This window comes from Pieris rapae, chromosome 7, assembly GCF_905147795.1.
Source record: "Pieris rapae chromosome 7, ilPieRapa1.1, whole genome shotgun sequence".
Classification (NCBI taxonomy): Eukaryota; Metazoa; Arthropoda; class Insecta; order Lepidoptera; family Pieridae; genus Pieris; species Pieris rapae.
Genome location: NC_059515.1, coordinates 6,424,598 through 6,443,865, shown reverse-complemented (window position 1 = coordinate 6,443,865; position 19,268 = coordinate 6,424,598). Strand labels below are relative to the sequence as shown.

General features: G+C 33.1%; 1 protein-coding gene across 1 annotated transcript; it reads left to right on the top strand.

Moving 5' to 3' along the window:
- The first annotated feature begins 9,722 nt into the window (after nucleotides 1-9,722).
- On the top strand, nucleotides 9,723-18,580 carry LOC110998750 (meiotic recombination protein SPO11). The gene is made up of 8 exons (XM_045629003.1): nucleotides 9,723-9,930; nucleotides 10,345-10,522; nucleotides 11,076-11,216; nucleotides 16,231-16,424; nucleotides 16,796-16,941; nucleotides 17,453-17,590; nucleotides 17,973-18,144; nucleotides 18,441-18,580. Exons 1-8 carry the CDS (start codon nucleotides 9,723-9,725, stop codon nucleotides 18,578-18,580), a joined length of 1,317 nt encoding a protein of 438 aa, XP_045484959.1.
- Nucleotides 18,581-19,268: the final 688 nt, after the last annotated feature.

Sequence of the window (19,268 nt, the reverse complement as noted above, 5' to 3'; positions counted from 1 at the left end):
TAATTTTAAAAATTATTTGATGTTGGTATTGTGTATCTATTCAAGTTCTACGCATAGTAAATAGTTTATTTTTTTATACTTATTATTGTGTTTTATTTATTTTTATTTCATTTTTATTATTATCTTATTATAAAATAACAGTGTATAAAGTACTGCTTTTTTATCGTGTCTTTCAGGTGTTCTGTTAACTTGAACAAAACTAGCTCAAGGTTAGGGAATTTACCAAAAACTATGAGAAATATAACAACATATTTTCAAAAAAAAATCACCTGAAAGAAAACAGTGAACATTGTCATGTTTATATGACTTATATCATCATCCTTGTCTATGCTTTAGTTTCGTAGTAAACTCGCTGTCACCTGTCATGCGGCATAGTCTTAACAGATAAGCATGACATAGCGAGCAGCGGAATCTCATGTCTCTCCTTGTTAATTAGTTTATCTCAAATAATATGTGCAAGGTAATTAAGCCATTGAATTTGGCTCAAGGATTGAGTTTGGTTTATTCTTATCTGTTTTGAATTAAATATATATTTTAGCATTATATGTGGATTAATTATTGGTTTCGGGCGTTAATCCTAATATAACGAAGAGATTGTTAAGTAGCGAGTAAAGCCGATCACTTTAGATTTTTAAAAGTTGATTGTTAATATTATTATATAAACAATAAAAAATAAAACAAAAATGGAACTGGCTCATTGTTAGTAGCAAAAAAGAGAAATGGACACTTTTTTTCTGTTACAGGACTCAAACGGGCTCCTCTGATCCTAAGTTATACCGCGGCCCAAGGACATTCGCAAATGGGTTGCCGCCCTTTTAAGAATTGGTACACTGCTTTTTTTGAAGGACCCTTAGTCGAATTGGGTTAGAAATATAATGATGTCATGACGTCAAGAGATAGGCAAGATGGTCTGCCGAAGATGCCGTTTTTACAACAAACTCCCAAGCGAAATTAGAGTCACTGTCACTAAATAAATTCAAAGCCCTTGTTAAAAGTAAATTAATTAATAAAGCCTTTTATAAATGTGACGAATACTTAAATGATCCTAATCCTTGGGATTGATTTGCTCCAGTTCAAACGATTTGTATTAAAAACTTGGCGATTGAAAAGAGTGGCGGAAAGTTTCTTGCCAGTTCTTCTTACTCGCTCTACGCCCTTGACTTGCGAACTGGTTGTAAATGTAAATTTACAGTTAATTTAATTTGTTTTTCTTGACGTTCATAAGTGTACATGTTTACCTATATGAATAAAGATATTTTGATTTGATTAGATGGAGCACGTTAGCACAGGATAGAGCAGAATGGAGTAAAGTAGGGCGATGTCGGAAGACAACCGAACCAATTTTGGTTTGGTTGCTTAAAAAAATGTTTTATGTATTATATAGTTATTTAATTTTTGTGCAAAAACATTTGTTTGTCCTTCACTATGCTTATGTACAAAATTATGAAATTTGAATTTGATTTGCTTACTAGCAATTTTTAATACCTACTTAAACAAAATAGTCTGCCTATTTGATAGGCTGATATGCGTTATTAACCTCATTTAAATATTTAGTGGCATCAGATGCAACAAATTATGTAAATGACAGGGTGCAATATGGTCTGTGAATTGCATTCTTATCATATATCGACACGCGACAATTTTAATTGTAGTTTATTATTATGGTTATTTTATGGGTTTGAATTACATAAGTATTGTGAGTTATGAAGTTATTGCTTGATAGTTTAGACTTTGGCTTCGGATGTTTTAATTATTATATACCTAGTTAATTTTTAATTACGATTTATTTAAGAGTATTTTTTTATTTATTTACGTATATAACAAAAAATATCATCAAACAGGTCTTTTAAATGGTAAAGAGCAGTGTTGGCCTAGTGGCTTCAGCGTACGACTCTCATCTCTGAGGTCGTAGGTTCGTTACCCAACTGTGCACCAATGTATGTACAATACTTTCTATGTGAGCATTTAACATTCGCACTATAATTTTTTAATTGTTAAAATTTATTTTTACTTACCATTAGACGTCATAAAATTTAAATTTATAATACCTTCCATAAACTCGGGAGAATCTATTTAAGCGTCAATCTCACACATAAATATTAGTAAAACGTTTTGTTTGCACTCATTCGCAGACCGCAGGCGGACCTTGACGGTTCAAGAAGCATCTCCTAGTCCGGTCCTTGCTCCTGATTTATAGCCTCCGAAAACCACAGGGATTCAATGCGCCTTTGTTACGTTTATTGAATAATAAAATTTCTCCTCGAAATGAAATAAGTTTATAGGTCATAATTCCTTTACGTCACTTTAAAATCTAAGACTAAGTATGATAATTTACGGGAGATGTTTTTAATGTCTAAGTTGTTTTTAATATTCTTCAAATAACACCAATGTACCTTCGCACTTTAAAGCTGTCAAGGAAGTTGACGCGTCGACGACGAAAAAATTCGGAACTACCGTCAAATCTGTGCTGCTCTATGGGTGTGAAAGTTTACTAACGACATCCCGCGCCGTATTCTGGGTATCTACTGGCCCAAGATCTCTAACGAGCAAGTTTGGTTCTGCCTAGAAACCCCAATAAGCAGATCAAGCGATGAAAGTCGATCAAAACGCCTACTAAAGAAGCGGATTGGAATCCGCAAAGAAAGTGGAAGCTTGGCCGTCCTAAGAATACTTTTCGTCGTCCAGAAGAGGTCAAGAGAGCCGGAATGACTAGATGTCCTGGACTGACTGTAATGGAGACTCACCGATGAAGACCATTCTTAACCTTCTAGTAGTTATAGGATATAAGATAAAAAACAAATATTTCTTTAAGTGGGCTCGCGAGTTGCGTTTCGTTTCCGGCAAAAGAAAGAATTGGTATGCTCTTTTCTTGAAGGAGATTATAGGATCACGAACCTACAGGACACCCATTTTAGTAGGTGCGTTGCCGGCCTTCTTGATTACTCTGAATGTTTGATGTGACCCTAAACACACATTCCTATAATTAATATAAAGTTGCAATAAAATTAATTGCGTGACGATAAAAAAACAAAAGTAAAACACATTCGTGTTTAAGATAACATCATTTTGGTGAACACGAAGATAATGCGCCGATGAATAATAATTAGGTTTGTAAGTGTGAATCATCAAATATATTTAAATTGTTATCAATTAAAAGCAATAATAGCGATTTGAGTCGGGTAGGTCCGGCCATATGGCGTAGCACGGGCGCCATGTTGGCCCACGAAACTTGTACTCATCAATAAAAGTGGTCAAAATTATTTATGCTTTCCTTTTTAAGGTTAACAGATATTTAGTCTCAAAAATGATTATATTCGAGGATATTTAAATGTGTTTGTTTTATATGCAGTGCCTTTACATGTGTGCCTTAGTCAAATTACTGAGTATGTATTGCTTAAAGACGTAATAAAGATATTCATTGTGCTTCATAATAAGCAATACCACTTTTTCATAGTTCGCCATTCTCGGTATTATATATTCAATAAGAACTATACTTTGCCTTCACATTCTCCTATTTAAAATTATATGCATTTATAAGATATCTTTCAAACAAATAATTGCTTCATTTGTTTGAAAAATGTCTTTATATTAAAAGGTAAATAATATCTCTATATTATTTACATAATATTTAAATGTTTATACTATAATGACGTACCTACATATGGTTATAATAACAAGAGTAATAAAATATAAAACTAGTTACATACATTTATCGCTTTTTTAATAGCCCACCAAGTTCATGTAAATTTATGGAGCTCAATTGAAGTTAATAGGAATGTTCGTAGGGAGGACCAGCTGACGCGAGGTGTGAGGGAATGTCCCTCTCGTCACTCAATGTCCGATGACGCCACAACTGCCTCAATAGCGTGATGGTACGTCATAGAGGAACTACGTTTATTAATAGTTCTATTTATTCTGGCACACTTATTTGAAATTCGAATGAATAAATATGATCCAGTCATTTAATTATATATCTGCGCATTTTTTCTTTTTAATCTCGCCAGACGTGGCTTAAAAAAATTAAGTTCTAAATTCAAATGTTATACTGATAATTGGGCGCTGTGAGACTATGTGTGCATAATAATAAATCAATTTAGATTAATAGTCTGTGGAGTTAATTATAAACCTCATAATTTTTTTAAAGATTGGCGGGAAAAGTAGTGTGAATATTTTTTCTCTTTCACTAAATTTTTGCAAAATAATTAATGATATCAGTTACATTATATGTATTACCTACTACTTTTTATGAGCAGACTCATTTGTATTCTAAAAATATCTTGTTGGTTTTTTAAATTCAGTAGCTTGTAATAGTGAGGTTTTCTAGATTTATTTTAATAAGCAGCTGCAAACCCACCTGTCCCGTACGAGGTAAGTAAAATCTAACGCAATATTACATAATATTGATTATTTTTTTCGTATTTCTACATTATTAGTACGAAAAATCGTTTTATTCAATTATTTGGATTTGTTTAATTGTGATTTCATCAATAATTAAGATATAAAAATAAGTAAATGTTAGTGTCCGATAAAAAAACGATTAAATTCTGAGACCAGACCATAAAATCTTCAATAATAAAAAAAAGAAATAATATATTTAGGTACATTTTAAAAATATCAAGAGAAGCTATAGAAATATCATATAAAAATAACGAAGAATTTCTTCTTTAAAACTTCAGTAGAATGAACGCATGTATTACTTAAAATAAGGATTTTATTTCTAAAGTTTAAACGGCATAAAAAAATCGCATTGATTAGATAAATATAGATTTTACTGAATAATTAATAGTGTCATTAAAAAGTAATAGCCGCACACCTGTTTAAAAGCATTAGGAAAGGGTAGTAAAGTATCATTATTAGTGGTTCAGTTAACACTTGCTTTATTGACCATAATCTTGTTCAAAGCGTAATTTATTTAAAACTTTCAAATTAGGGTGTCTATAAATTGGCAAATAAAAATACAATAGTATTTCTGACTAAACAAATATGTATGTGGTGTTTTTTTTACAGATTATTATAATTAAATAATATGTTACATTTGAAAACCGCTGTGGCTTATATAAATGTAACCATAGTCTTGTTTAGAAACCTGACTAATGACTATATAAAAATATATTTCAATTTACTTCTTACTATTTAATAACTGTCTGGGTACAAAGAAGTAAAACAGTGGCATTACAACCTCTTTAGGTCTTGACCTCAGATTTCAGAGTCTGTTTTATGATCATTTTTAAATCTAATAGGCAAGTAGATGATCAGCCTCCAGTGCCTGTCACACACGCCGTCGACTTTTCGGGTCAGACATGTCGTTTTCCTCACGATGTTTTCCTTCACCGTTCGAGCTAATGTAAATTGCGCACATAGAAAGTATATTGGTGCACAGCCGGGACTCGAACCTACGACCACAGGGATGAGAGTTGCACGCTGAAGCCACTAGGCGCACTGCTCACCCAACTGACTGGGTAGTCCACATATTAGCCGCAGTAGCAAATACCTCAACGTTCTCCCGCCACGTTCTTTGCTCTCGATGTACGAAATTGTGTTACCGCTCGGGTCAGTGTTTTATGTCATCTCGAAAGTTAATCGAGTGTTAATTGGTTAATCCAACGCTGGATTGTAAATTAAACAATTTCCTTTGATTATCACGAATATGCGGCGCTGATTTTTTTATTAATGAACATTTTCACACAGTTACAATTCTCATAGATTTTTTTTTCATTCAGCGGCGTTAAGTGGGGACAAAGAGATCATTGTATCATTTAAATAACCCATTTAAAGGTCGCACTTCCATTGTTTATGTAAAAAAATCCCTCTATTTTTCACGCGAACTTTTAATTACCTAAACTGGTATTCCGGTCAGAAATGAAGGGGTAAACTTTAAGTGCTATTGTTTCTCGACTATAAATCTAATGGTTTGCGTAATTATGACCTTTTTGTGACAGTTGCTTTGTAACATGTAAATTTATCTCGGATAGTGAAGGGTGAATGAGACAGGGGTGCTTTGAGAAGGATTTTAAGCGATGAGGATGTAGCTATTTCGTAATAGTTAATGTCCGGTTCCTTAACTAAATCTATCTACTAATATTATAGTATAATTTTTTTTCTTATTGTGGTTGTCTGGAAGAGAACACTCGAAAGCGATAAGGCCGCCGATTGACCTCATTGTCATTTAATTGATTAATTTGTACTGTATTACTGTATAACTGCAACGAAGTGTTAATAAATACGTTAAAATAAATATAAAAGATTTCTATGTTTACTAAAAACTTAGTTAATTAATGTATGAGTAACACAAGTATAATATGGAATTATCAATGTATGCCGGAACATATCGCTTGCATTGTTTAAATAATGGTAGAACAATTACTAGACATTTCATATACCTTAAAAATGTCTCATTTTATACACTAGGGCTTCGCAAAGGCAACCGTGAGCGAAAACCTTAAAAAATTATTACTTCCTCATCTTTGATATTGATGAATGCAGAAAGTCGTGGTGAAGGACTTCTTATTTACTATCCATCTCATGCCCCCTCAATGTTATGTACATATAACTTTTACTTTAGGTGATTTCATAGTAAAAGTTATACGTATATTGCATAAAACAGCAGTTATAAAATCACTAAACAATTTTTAAACTCCTTTCTCTCGAAATCAATTATATACATCTGATCTTTATCTTCTGATGGCCGCGTTCGCAAAAACCGTTTTTACCGACATTGCAAATCCGACTACTTCTTTAACATCTGACACTTACAAATACCTTACAAATTTTTCTTGTTTAAATTAGTAATAATTATATCCACACTATATCCTTTCTGCCGACAAAAAGTAATATTAATAAATGTATCATTCAAAAAACGATATAATGAGCATTCAAAGCGATCGCTTACACATGAAACAATGCAGAATGAACATTAAAATCAGTATGCCCTTACCACTTGTGACCACTTCAGTGGAATTGTAGACGTTCTTATTTGTAAATGTAATTGTTCATTGCACAAAGCCGTAAGTAGCCACTTAATATTGTGAGAAACTGTTGCGATTTCACTAAGACTCAGTGTGAGAATGTGGGTAACATGTAAATTGTTTTATTTTGTTCAATTTATTCATCGATAGTACAGGAATGGTGGGATTTGGTCGAAATATTTGCATAGATAACTAAAAAGAATGAAATAGAAATATAAATGTGTTTTAGTGTAAAAGTCAATCTGAAATTAATTTTTTACCTCACAAAGGTGTGGGGCAGTAGGTACTTGAAGAGGCGGGAAGACTCTGAATTTGTTTAAGTAGTAATTTGAAATATTAAGTATTATTTGTTGTTTCAAATGTTAAATATTCATGCATTCACTGCTAAAACTTAGGTTTATTAAAAATTTATGCAATATGAATTCAATAACAAAGTATTAAAATAACGTTTGAGAAGTCAATTAGGCGGCAACGTATCATCGAGATAGCACTATGGTGGTCCATTGTTTGCAGGCGCCCTGTGGATAGCCAGCCACTCGCCACAACAATCTTTTATTCCCATTTCATAATTGTTGCAATCGCTTCCGCTCTGGTGATCCTATGATCTGGGAACTATGTTAGTTACTAATAATTTTCTCAATACCATAGAAATTCCTTGAAATCTACAGTTGTCTTATCAGTAAGCTTTTAATCTCTAGATCGTGACAAAAAATAATGGCGAACGCGGGCTATCCCGCGGAGAACCATACAATTGTTAAGTCACACCGATGTCAAAGAGTTTGATCGTTTAGATTGGAAACAGATAAGTGCTTTCTCACCTCCCCGTGGTCGCGAAAGGGGTAAAATCGCAACAATCAATATGAAGGAGCCATCGAGTAATTTGTATGGTATTTGTGCGGGCTGTCTCCTGCTGATATTTCTAGGGGCACCCTTGAAGTTGGGAACTTGTTTTGGGGTTACGTTCTCACACCTTATGCAGAAATCGAATTAACTTGCAATGATTACAAATTTTCCATTTAACACGGCAAACCTAACTACTATTCCAAACTCCTCGGCAACCAACTATTTACGAAACTCAGTTTTGTATCGTTTACCTTCAGATTACAGCACAAATAGCAAATATATATATTTAATGTGCCTAAAAAAATAAAATAATAGTATCTTTTATAAATATTCGCTTTGTTATTCTTCCTTTATATATATATATATATAAATTATTTAATATTATGATCAATGAATCTTAGAATTTATAATTTAGCATTTAGTTCGAATTTATACTTTGTTATATTTTTTGTATAAGTAGGTAAAACTTACATATTATGTTTGAATGTGTTCCGCTTTTGGCTTTTGTGTATAATATATATTGTTTGAATATTGTTTAATGAGTTGCTGTAGTAATACTTTAATAAATAAAATATAATAAAAAAATAAAAACAGTATATTAACAGTGTACCTATAACCAACACAAAAAATCCATAAATAAAAATCATAATTTACTTATTCAGCATAACAATCATAAGTCCATATGGTTATTATTGTGCTAGTTAAAATATGTATTGTCCTAAATATTATACAGGTAGGTTAGCTTTAAAATATATTTAACCATAAAATAAATAAAGAAAATTCAAATCATTTATTACAATTAGCCCACCTAAACTAGCACTTTTAAACGTTAAATAAATTGTAAAAGTGATTCTAGTTACCCCTTTCAAGAGGTAGTTTCGTGTGGAGCATGGGCAAGAAACTGCATGCTTACTTTCTTAAAATAGGGTTTACAATATTTTGTATACATACATTAAATAATTATATGTGAAGATGTTCTCCTATATACTCCTATAATAAAACTACTATACCGAAATAGGCACAAATAAAGCAATGCAGCTGATAGGTCTATCGTTCTATTGTAAGTTTATGTTTCTCATAAATTTACAAATAATAAAAACGTAAAATATAATAATTAATTAGAACAATAAAACCGCGTGTGAGGTTAAAGTAAAAATTGAAAAAGTTCACAATATTTTTATTTTTGTTTATTTTTATTATGTAGGCACATGCAGTCCATTACAATGACCAATCTTGACAATCCAGCCTTCCCGCTTTAATCGCCAGAATGGTGTAAGCGCTTCTCCGCAAGCATAATGAACATACCGAACCGTTTATAACATATAAACATTTCCATGGCAAAAACGACATAATTTAATGTTATTTATAATCAATTCAGTTAAACGTTACGAAGAAGTCAAAACCTACCAAAACCATAACTCAAGCGAGTTCATAATAAGACATAAACATCAGCTCGTTTCAATATGTCACGCAACAAAGCTCTGCGGTAACGGTTTAAATTTGTCTACCTATATTTATGATCTGAAGGACAAAAACGGGGCTGTTAAATATTTGCCTGAGACAAGAGGGGGCGATAATTCGAGGCTATTATGACGTCATTTCACGCCTTTTGTGAGGTCGTCACGCCGTGTCATCTGCTCCTCGAGACGCCTGCCCCACTTTCTCTCGATTATATCTATTGTGATTTTTTCAGAGCGCGCAAGTCGGATGCGCCACCGGCGTTGATTTTGTGCCGTTCACGTCTTCGAGTTCGTAAAAACACTCGAGCTGCCCTATTGTCTCCTTTTATGAGCTCGAGTTATTGTTTGCGGTCGATAAGCATCTCGCCAATAGGTAAGGATCCTCATTGCCGGTCGTTTTAATAGATTTGTTTGTCACTTACCCTTGTTTTGAAAGGTTATTCGAGACATCAGGATGAATTTAATGAATAGAGATCTATTGAAGTTGAGAATAGATTTGTCCCCAAGTGATTCGATTAAACAAAATCCTCAATTAAAAGCGGCAATCGATAAACTGTTTTATAATAATACGAGTGGAAATTTGGGTGATGTGGTACTGCCGGAGCGAAAGTTAGATTTTACAGAAGTGAATTTAATATTGAAAAAGACGCCAGATACTAAAGGTAATGTTTATTAAAAATTAAGTTCTTGACTCAGTTCTCAAATATTTATTTTCATCGGCATTATGATTCGGCAGTGTCCCGTGTGATTTAAAATTGGGAATTACAATAAATAACTAATACATACCAAATTAACTGTTGTGGTCTCGCAGAATGGCCAGCGCCAGTGGAACACGCCTACTGCTCAGGATTATGCTTAGTCGGGGCCAGTAACATATAACACATAACATATTGTTTAAAAAAACATTTTTTTTTAAATATTATTATTTTCGTGTGTTTCGCTTAAAATATGATTTTATGTTAACTATAGAACAATAATCAAACTAATAAAAACGAATTTACCTTAGAGCTAGTTTTTGAACCTGAAAATAAATAAATATTTAAGGAAATTATTACTTTAATATAATTTTATAACAGATTTAGAAAAGACACCGGATATGGTAATAAAGGAAACTCGCGAAAAAAGAAAACATATTATAAACAAAATAGAACAGATTCTTGATGGAATTAACACGAGTGCTGATGATGGTGAGGCACCGAGACTGATTATCAGAAATCAGAAATTGTGGAGCAATTGTATTTATGATATGGATAGGTAAAGAAATAATTGAATACATCTTATATCTTAACTTTATTATTTATATTGTATGTACGCGGGTGTCTTCAGACCCATGCGACTTAGAAAATTATCTCCAAGTAGTAGTAGTGTACTGTGATATTGCGGGATACTAGACTGTGTGGAAGTTGCATGGATCTGATGAGCGCCTGTGCCTTCTTATCTCACGTCATTTTTACTACAGGTGGAACCTAGTTGAATGGTTTTTTATGCAATTTTAACAGTCTAGAATCTAGATTCTCGAACCATTTCGAAAGTTAAATAAATCAGTAGCACGACGTCGACTTTTTTTGGTCTAAGGCAAATGTTATATATAAGCCGTTTCAGCAATTATTAAATACGCACATAGGATGAAAGTCCATTGATGCACAGACGGGGATCGAACCTACGACCTCCGGGAATGATAGTCGCAAGCCATTAAGCTAACACTCTTCTCACATTTCTTCCAACCTAGGCTTTTGAATAATTAAATTTCATTTCATACTGAATTGCGAGCTTTTAAAAAATATTGTTAATAAATCGTTTCTTATAGAGTTACGCTAAAGAATATTAGTAATGCTAAAACTTCAATAGTACGTAGTAACGGTGAAGAAAGGTCACGATTCAATACAATTGTATTTGTTTTATCAAAAGTCCATGAATTAGTTGTTAAGAACTTGACAGTCACCAGAAGGTAAATAACTTTGTTTGTTCATTCTTTAGCCGTATTCTGTATCCTATTCTTACAATTGTCATGATATGTATTTTCACAACCAATTCTTGCTATTTGCACACAACTCCATTCTAATATATGCTCATGTAAAATATGTGACATTTTTAAATAAGTATAAATGGCTCGAATATAAGAGACCTCCGACTTAGTTTTTGTTGCCTTTGGAGTAGAGACTTTTGTAGAGAGCTGAGAGAGAGAGATGATGCTTTCCTCGCTCATCCAATAAGTATTGCAATATAACGAGGAAATGCTTCCAGCGTTAAAGGTACACTGCCACAGGTGTACCTTTAAATTTATTTTAACTTTATATTTATAAATGTTTAATTATATATTTTGATATGTAGGTTATTATTATTGTATATACTTAAAAGTAAGGCCTTTATTATGATAATATTAACTTAAATTATAGAAATTAAAAAGTATAAGCTTCATATAGGTGATTACCCTTTTGAGCCTGACTTTCTGGTTACCTTTTACCTCATGATGATAACCGTATGAGCGAGTGTTTACTGCACACGAAAAAGAGAAATCCGAGTGTCCTTCTCTTTCCTTAAGCCAATAGGCAAACTTATTACATATATACAATGACAATGAAACATGATTTGTTAAGTAATTAATAGTTTAGAAATTCATGTTTACAATCGAAAAGTAATTAACGGTTATGACGTACGTAGTTAACCAAAGTATGGGACTTTTTGAAGCGTCATTTCAATATTGGAATCCGTTAAGTAGAGGAAAGTCACCAAATATGGAATACTATTTTGTTTTTGGGATATAAAAAAAAAACTTCATATAAATTAAAACAGTTTAATGTTTTTACTAATCAGTCATACATTTATATGTAGTAATTAACAGCCTTTAATCAAATATATTAGTTATCAAATTAAAATCTAACATAAAAAACAAAATCACAAATGAGTAACCAAATATGGAATAGGTACCCATATATGGAATATAAGCATAAATCAACATAACAAAAACAAAAATGGACATTAATATCTTTGAGATCAATTAAATAAATATAACATATTGTGATAAATGAAAGAAGTTACATAATTACTTGCAAAAGTCACAGATCCAAGTATCAAACTCTGGACCAGCACAATCATAATGTGCCCAGAGCCCACACATCAAGCATTTAATCCAGCTTTCTCCACTTTTATCCATGGAAAAAAGTCTTGAACAGAACATACATTCTGCATCAGCAGAGTCAGGAGGTACTTGGTCCATCAACTCATCATGTTCACTACCTTCATCAAACTGGATAACGTCTAGTTCCTCAGAGTCTTCTTCTTCACTATCATCCTTATTTTTCTTCGTTTGTTTGTTTCTCTTCGCAGTTTTCTTCTTATTCTTTGTCTTGACTAGTTTATTTTCTTTTTCTTGTCTCTTCATATTTTTATTTTCTAAATCAGTTTTGTAGGGAGAAGATGTTATGACTGCTGCTACAGCAGCTTTTCTTCCTCTGCTAGATACTTTTCTTCGTTTCTCTGGCACTGGACTTATGGCATACGGAGACACCAGACCCAAACTGCTGCGATTAAGCCCAGAAGTCGAAGGTACAGGTTCAGGTTGTAAATTAGCAGTTGTTTGTGGTGCAGGTATTTCTACCAGAACTTGACCAGTTTCAGATCTTGATTCCAGCGGAGGGATATTGGTTGTACAACCGTCTATTAAAGCATTTTGTTGCGCAGCAATAAAGTCCACATCACTGAAGACATTTTTATTTAAAGGCCACAATCCAGTAACTTTGAACCCGTTGGCTGCGATTTCGCCTGTTTGTACTTTCAAATAGGATTTGCCAAACAGCTCCACAATATCATATGGACTTAGAGGTCTGTTGTTGTCTCTAATCCACATGCGTATTGCCTCACTATAGTATGTTTTTAAAGGCCCCATGAAAGTTTTATCTAATGGCTGCAATTTATGAGTCGTATGAGGAGGTAACGAAACTATGTCCACGTTATTTTCCCTAGCAATATCTATTATATCGATATTGTGAGTATGACTATAGTGTCCGTCTAGTATCAGTAAAACCCTCGATTCAGGAGTCGGGTTGGTGTGTTGAATAAAGTGCTTGAACCAGTCTGTAAAGATGTTCATTTGTATCCACCCTGATGGGTGTGCAACTACGACTGATCCTGGAGGACAGCCTCTCATTAGCTGAGCACTCATATTTTTTCTGGGAAAAATAATGAACGGTGGCACAAAATGACCAGTAGCATTCATGCAAACAACTATTGTCATCAGAGATCCTCTTTCTGCTGAAGTCAGTGCAGCTACCTGGCGTTTACCTTTGTGGCCGATGATTTGTGGTATCTTACTTTGTACTATTGTGAGGCCTGATTCATCCACGTTGTAAATACGATTTGGTGGATAGTTATTCTTAGCGTAAAGCTCTTCAAGGAGGTTGAAAAAGGCTTCCACTTTTTCTTAATCAAATCCAAATGTCTTCTTATCGAAAGTTTATCTTTATGACGATTTAAAAATAACATTAACCACTTTTAGTATTGTCTTTTATTTACATAACTTTTACACATTTAAAGAAAAACACTTTTTTAACGGTGAATCCCACCACCACCCGTCACAACTGCTCTCTGTCGGTAAATGTTTGTTTCAGAGAGCCCAACGTCTTTGTGATGCGGCCCACCTCAAGGAGGAACTACAGCATGTCAAACAGGTGCTACACCGAAACAAGTTGCGTATCCCCCGGCTGCATCACAGAAACAAAAACAAGACACAAACAGTTCCTCGCCAGCCAGCTTACCTGCCATATGTGAAGGGAGTTACAGATAGAATTAGCCGGGTCCTAAAACGAGCTTCCATTAATACAATTTTCAAGCCGCACAAGAAGATTCAGCAATTCCTAAGACCAATCAAAAGTAACACCCCATTGCAAGATGCAGGTATATACAAACTGGATTGCGACTGTGGCCTGTCTTACATAGGGCAAACTAAACGCAATATGTCCAGCAGACTCAAGGAACACATCGCGGACATAAGACATAGACGACACACAAAATCAGCAGTCTGTGAACACACACTAGATAGGCCTAATCACTACATACGCTTTGACCAACCGAAAGTACTTGCGAAAGAAAAAAGATTCTTCCCAAGATTGGTACGCGAAGCCATTGAAATCAAAAAACACGCCAATTTCAATAGAGAGGACGGCCTAAAATTATCAAACACCTGGGATCCAATAATATCCAAATTAAAATCTCAAAATAAACAACCCGCGAAAATGGAGGACACCGTGAGCAATTTCTGCAAAAACCCTACATCTTTTAGTCGATACCAACTCCGGGGAAATAAATACAGATAACACAACATTTTCTGCAGCTGTAATACTTCTTGACATTTAACACCTTTGTCTTCAGTCACCGTGACCACGCACGCTGTAAAGCACGCGAAACGTCGGTTTAAATTTAAAATTATGTAAAAATAATTATAAGTTTAAATATAATAATACATATCTATAATCCGTTAAAAAAGTGTTTTTCATTAACCACTTTTTTCCAGCCATACCTGATTCACCGAAGGGATTCTGCAAATTGTTTCGCTTTGCTAGCATGAACGCCATACGGCGAAGATCAGTTCTTGTTAAACCGTGAAACTTACTCTCCATTATTAGTATGTATTCTACTAGCTGATGTTCAAGTTCGGAGCCCAAGATAGTTTTTCGTCCTAATGTAGTAGCTGCTGCCACTTCTGGAGACTGTTCATCTTTTTGGCAGAGACGAAATAAAGTTGTCCTAGGCACTTGAAAATGCTGTGCCGCTTTCAAATACCCCATTTTCTTTTCCCGGACCAATTTTATAGCTTGTGCCATTTTTTCTTCATCCGGACATTCTAAAAACAAACATTACATATATTTTTTAGCAAGCAAGTATCTATCATATGAAATATTATATCTAATTATGGAATATTCCATAATTAGACACCGACGACTGTCCATATTTGGATTTTTATACTAGTTCAAACTCTTCTAAATATTTTTTAAGTCACAATATTTTGAAATTAAAAGATCACAAAATGGTGAAATAAACATAATACCGATATACTAAATAGTATAACACTTATGTATACAAACATATCAGCTGGTAATACTCATTTATTACTTACCTTTAAAATTTTCCGCACGACAACAAAACAAAACACGCCTGCCACACGTGAAGTATTCGCGCAACTGACTCGATGGTGTGAGTGCGATAGTTAGTAGACCGAATGGAACAGAAGATGGTCGAGTGTTGCGTTTCATACTTATAGTCTTAGAGAAATGAAGGTATTCCATATTAGGATACTATTTCATATTTGGTGACTTTCCTCTATACGTCCTGTAATTATCGAGTATGTTAATCTTGCATAGAATTAACTAAAGTGCGGGTAATTAATATTATCATTTTCAGTTTTTTATAAAGTCTATAATAGTATATTGCTATATACTTTACTAACAAGATCGTGTCGATGCTTGAATAATTATGGTTTTATATAATATTCGTGTATAGTGTATTTTTTTATTACCTTTTTAGCAGCCATGTACATAGGAACTATTTGCTATGCCACCTCATAGAAACTTTTCGCTTTTCTGTAAGAAATACCGAAGTACTAAATGAAACCATTTAATTTTATTAAAAAATGCTTTCTTTAATAATCTCTCCATACAATACTTCATCAAAGTTCGAAGAATAAATTTAAAAACATCTCGAATTGGTCTATATACCCACATATTTTGCGATTCATGTTTATTTATGTATAAAAAATGATGGTTAGTTTTAGAAAGATTTTAGATAAACTATTATGATCTATTTGAACCACATAGGAGTATGACACATAAGATGTTTTTAATTTTACAATCCATTAACACCAAAACAGTTATAATCGATATAAAATGCACTTTTTATTTTAATAAACCTTTCTGCTTTAAAAACACTTGAAATATTTTAGAAAGTATTCATTATTCGTATTCTTTCAGAGAGCTATATTACCAAAAATTACAACGTTTTCGTAATCAAGTAGAATTAGATGTAGCAGTAAGAGATGTCTGCTGTCTCCTTGAGACTCCTCCCTGGGAGTTGGGTATTGTAGCCACAGCAAAAGGTCTTATTGCAGGTCCCCTGCAAATCGTAAACAGAGATGGGTCTGTTATCGATTGCATGACTCCTGGAGGTATATTTCCACATTCATAACTACTGCGTTAATAATTCTATAAGTATATTTGCTCTTGTGAATCACCAAATATTTAAGTATCGAAAATTATATATATTACTACAAGTAATTAAAATATCAACGAGTCGTAAAAATTACTACTCGTATTTTAATTAAAATCCGCTCGTTAAACAAATAGAGCAATTATCTAAACTAATCTATCAGACATACAATTTTGTCATAAGACATTACGAGTAAATAAAATCTCATCAGAACCAAATACTTTCACTGGCCCTTTCTTATTTATTTACTTATATACAAAATAAATTTCGAGGCGTAGGTAAATATATGTTATCATAATATGTAAACGTGTTTTATGTAATTTATTCAAGGTACTATAATACCTCAAGACATAAATGGCGTAAAACAACTAAAATCATCAGCAAAATACATTTTAGTCGTGGAGAAGGACGCTATATTTCAAAAGCTACTCGATGAAGGAGCTTTAGTCAGATTATCTCCTGTTATAATGATTACGGTAATAATATTTACGCTTTTCTGTATAGCTAAGTGTTTAAGGTGTATGAAAACAATAGGCCGGTTCGTCTACGAAGCGAAGTACTGAATTATTATTATCAAGAGTCAATGTCTGCCCCATTTACTATAAACCCGAATATATCCCGAACTCCAAATTGTTAAGTTATTACTCACTCCGGTTGGGCTTTGCGTCCCAAAAAGTGTCTTGCCCTTCGAAACGAGAATATTCCACCGCTCATTGTCATGCGTCCCATCGATTGTTGGCTTTCAACTGCAGCAGGTCTTCCACTCTGTTGTTGTAGGTGCCTAGGCCTACCTACTGGTAAGCTTGGGTAGGTACTGCTAATCTTGGCATATGCACTCCAGGTGCCCTAGCCAGTATTAGCGATGGGACGTGTATTACGTTTTTAAATTGATTTATTTTCGATAGTGATGCCAGTTCTGACTATACTCAGACATCTGTTTTAATAACTTTCTTATACTTACTTACGAAGAATCTTCTTGTCTTCAAGGGTAAAGGATATCCTGATGTATGCACTCGACAATTACTCTGTCTCCTTGTGTCTGAGTTAAAATTGCCAGCTCTTGCCTTAGTAGACGCAGATCCTCACGGCTATGAGATATTTCTCACATATAAATATGGATCGCTGGTAATATTATTAATTATTTTTAAAACATAAAAACAACATGTCCATGTGTAAAACAAAGAATATTAAGTTACTGCTAATAACGTGGTAAAATAAATAGATTATAAGCGATTTTATTGTATGTTTACTTCATAAGTCAGTTTCATATTAATTTATACATAATCCTCGAACGAAAATTTGTGAAATGTCATATCTGTATTGTTGGAATACTTATAACGTGATCTATGGAACCTGTTTTTTCACATTTCTTAAATGCTATAGTAATGTCAAGTAATAAATTACAATACGCTTTATAACAAGCCTTAGGTTCGATAGACGGCAAAAATCTGAAAAATATAATATTTAATTAACAGTATAATTCAAAAATAACATTCATCTTTAACAGGCACAATCTCACCTATCTTCGAGCCTAGCATGTCCGAAATTATTATTACTCGGAAGTCGAATCCAGGATGTTTTGACATTAGCCCCAACCAGCTCCAGACTCCCACTCAACACTCGGGACAAACGTAAACTTAACGCTTTGATAAAAAGACCATATCTTCATACTGTGATAGGTAAATATTTAAACAGAAGTTTATTTTTTAATACAAAAAACATTATAAATATATTTTATGTAATAAAAACTTTGCTTTTTTATTGATTGTAATTGTGTGTAATCTTTTCTCTAACTTAAACTTTGTAAAGATTTTGTTCGTTTAGATTGTGTTGCATTTCAGGTACCAAGGTTACATTCCTATGTTGTTTTGGTACTCTTAATTTATTTATGTTTAGCAATAAAATACTTGAAATTTTGAAATACAGGCAATAAATATATTTACTCAAATTATATATATGATATAAACTTTTTTAGGTTTAAAAATTAAGGAAGAGTTAGTGTCAATGTTAGAGTTCGGCATTAAGGCAGAAATAGAATCTTTGGCTTCATCAGCATCGGTTTTATGTGACTCATACCTTCCTTCGAAAATAATTCAAAGTGATTATTTGGGTTAAAGTGTAATAAACAGTTTGGATAAACTAAGCATTTTTATTTTACTAATGTGTTAAACAGCGAAATTCTAATTGAGATTATTGTTTAGATCGACGGAGAAATGCAGTCTGTATATGTAAGTACATACTTATTTTTGACATGTATATCATTAAAAATGTTGTAAGTTAAGTATCTTATATTATACTTATATTATTAAATTTATAAATGCATCTAAGAATTTTACAGCCGAATAAGAATATGTATGGAATAAGAAATATTTGTGTAATCAAATAAACGAATATTTTTCATTTCATTTAATTCATACGTATTGTCCCTTAAATCTGTTTATTCTTTTTTCAAATTAAAAAGCTAATCAAATTCCCGCGTGTATAGTATACAAATATTTTGTATTAACGTATAGTACAGAAGCGACATCTATTATCGTTAAACGACTGTATGAATTGATAAAGTGCCATCTAGTATCACATAGTACACACAGTACCGAACCGTCTGCTGTCTTCCGCGCTGCACACGCAGATGGCGCCAGGAGCAAATTCTTCGAGCAGTCTTACATAGATGGCGCTATTTTAAAACACATGTGTATATCTTTAGTGAAATTAGGTAAAATGTAGAATTAATTCTCAATAAACTACTATAACGATACTACTTACTAGAATATCCGAAATTCATATTGAGCATTCTTTAGCGACT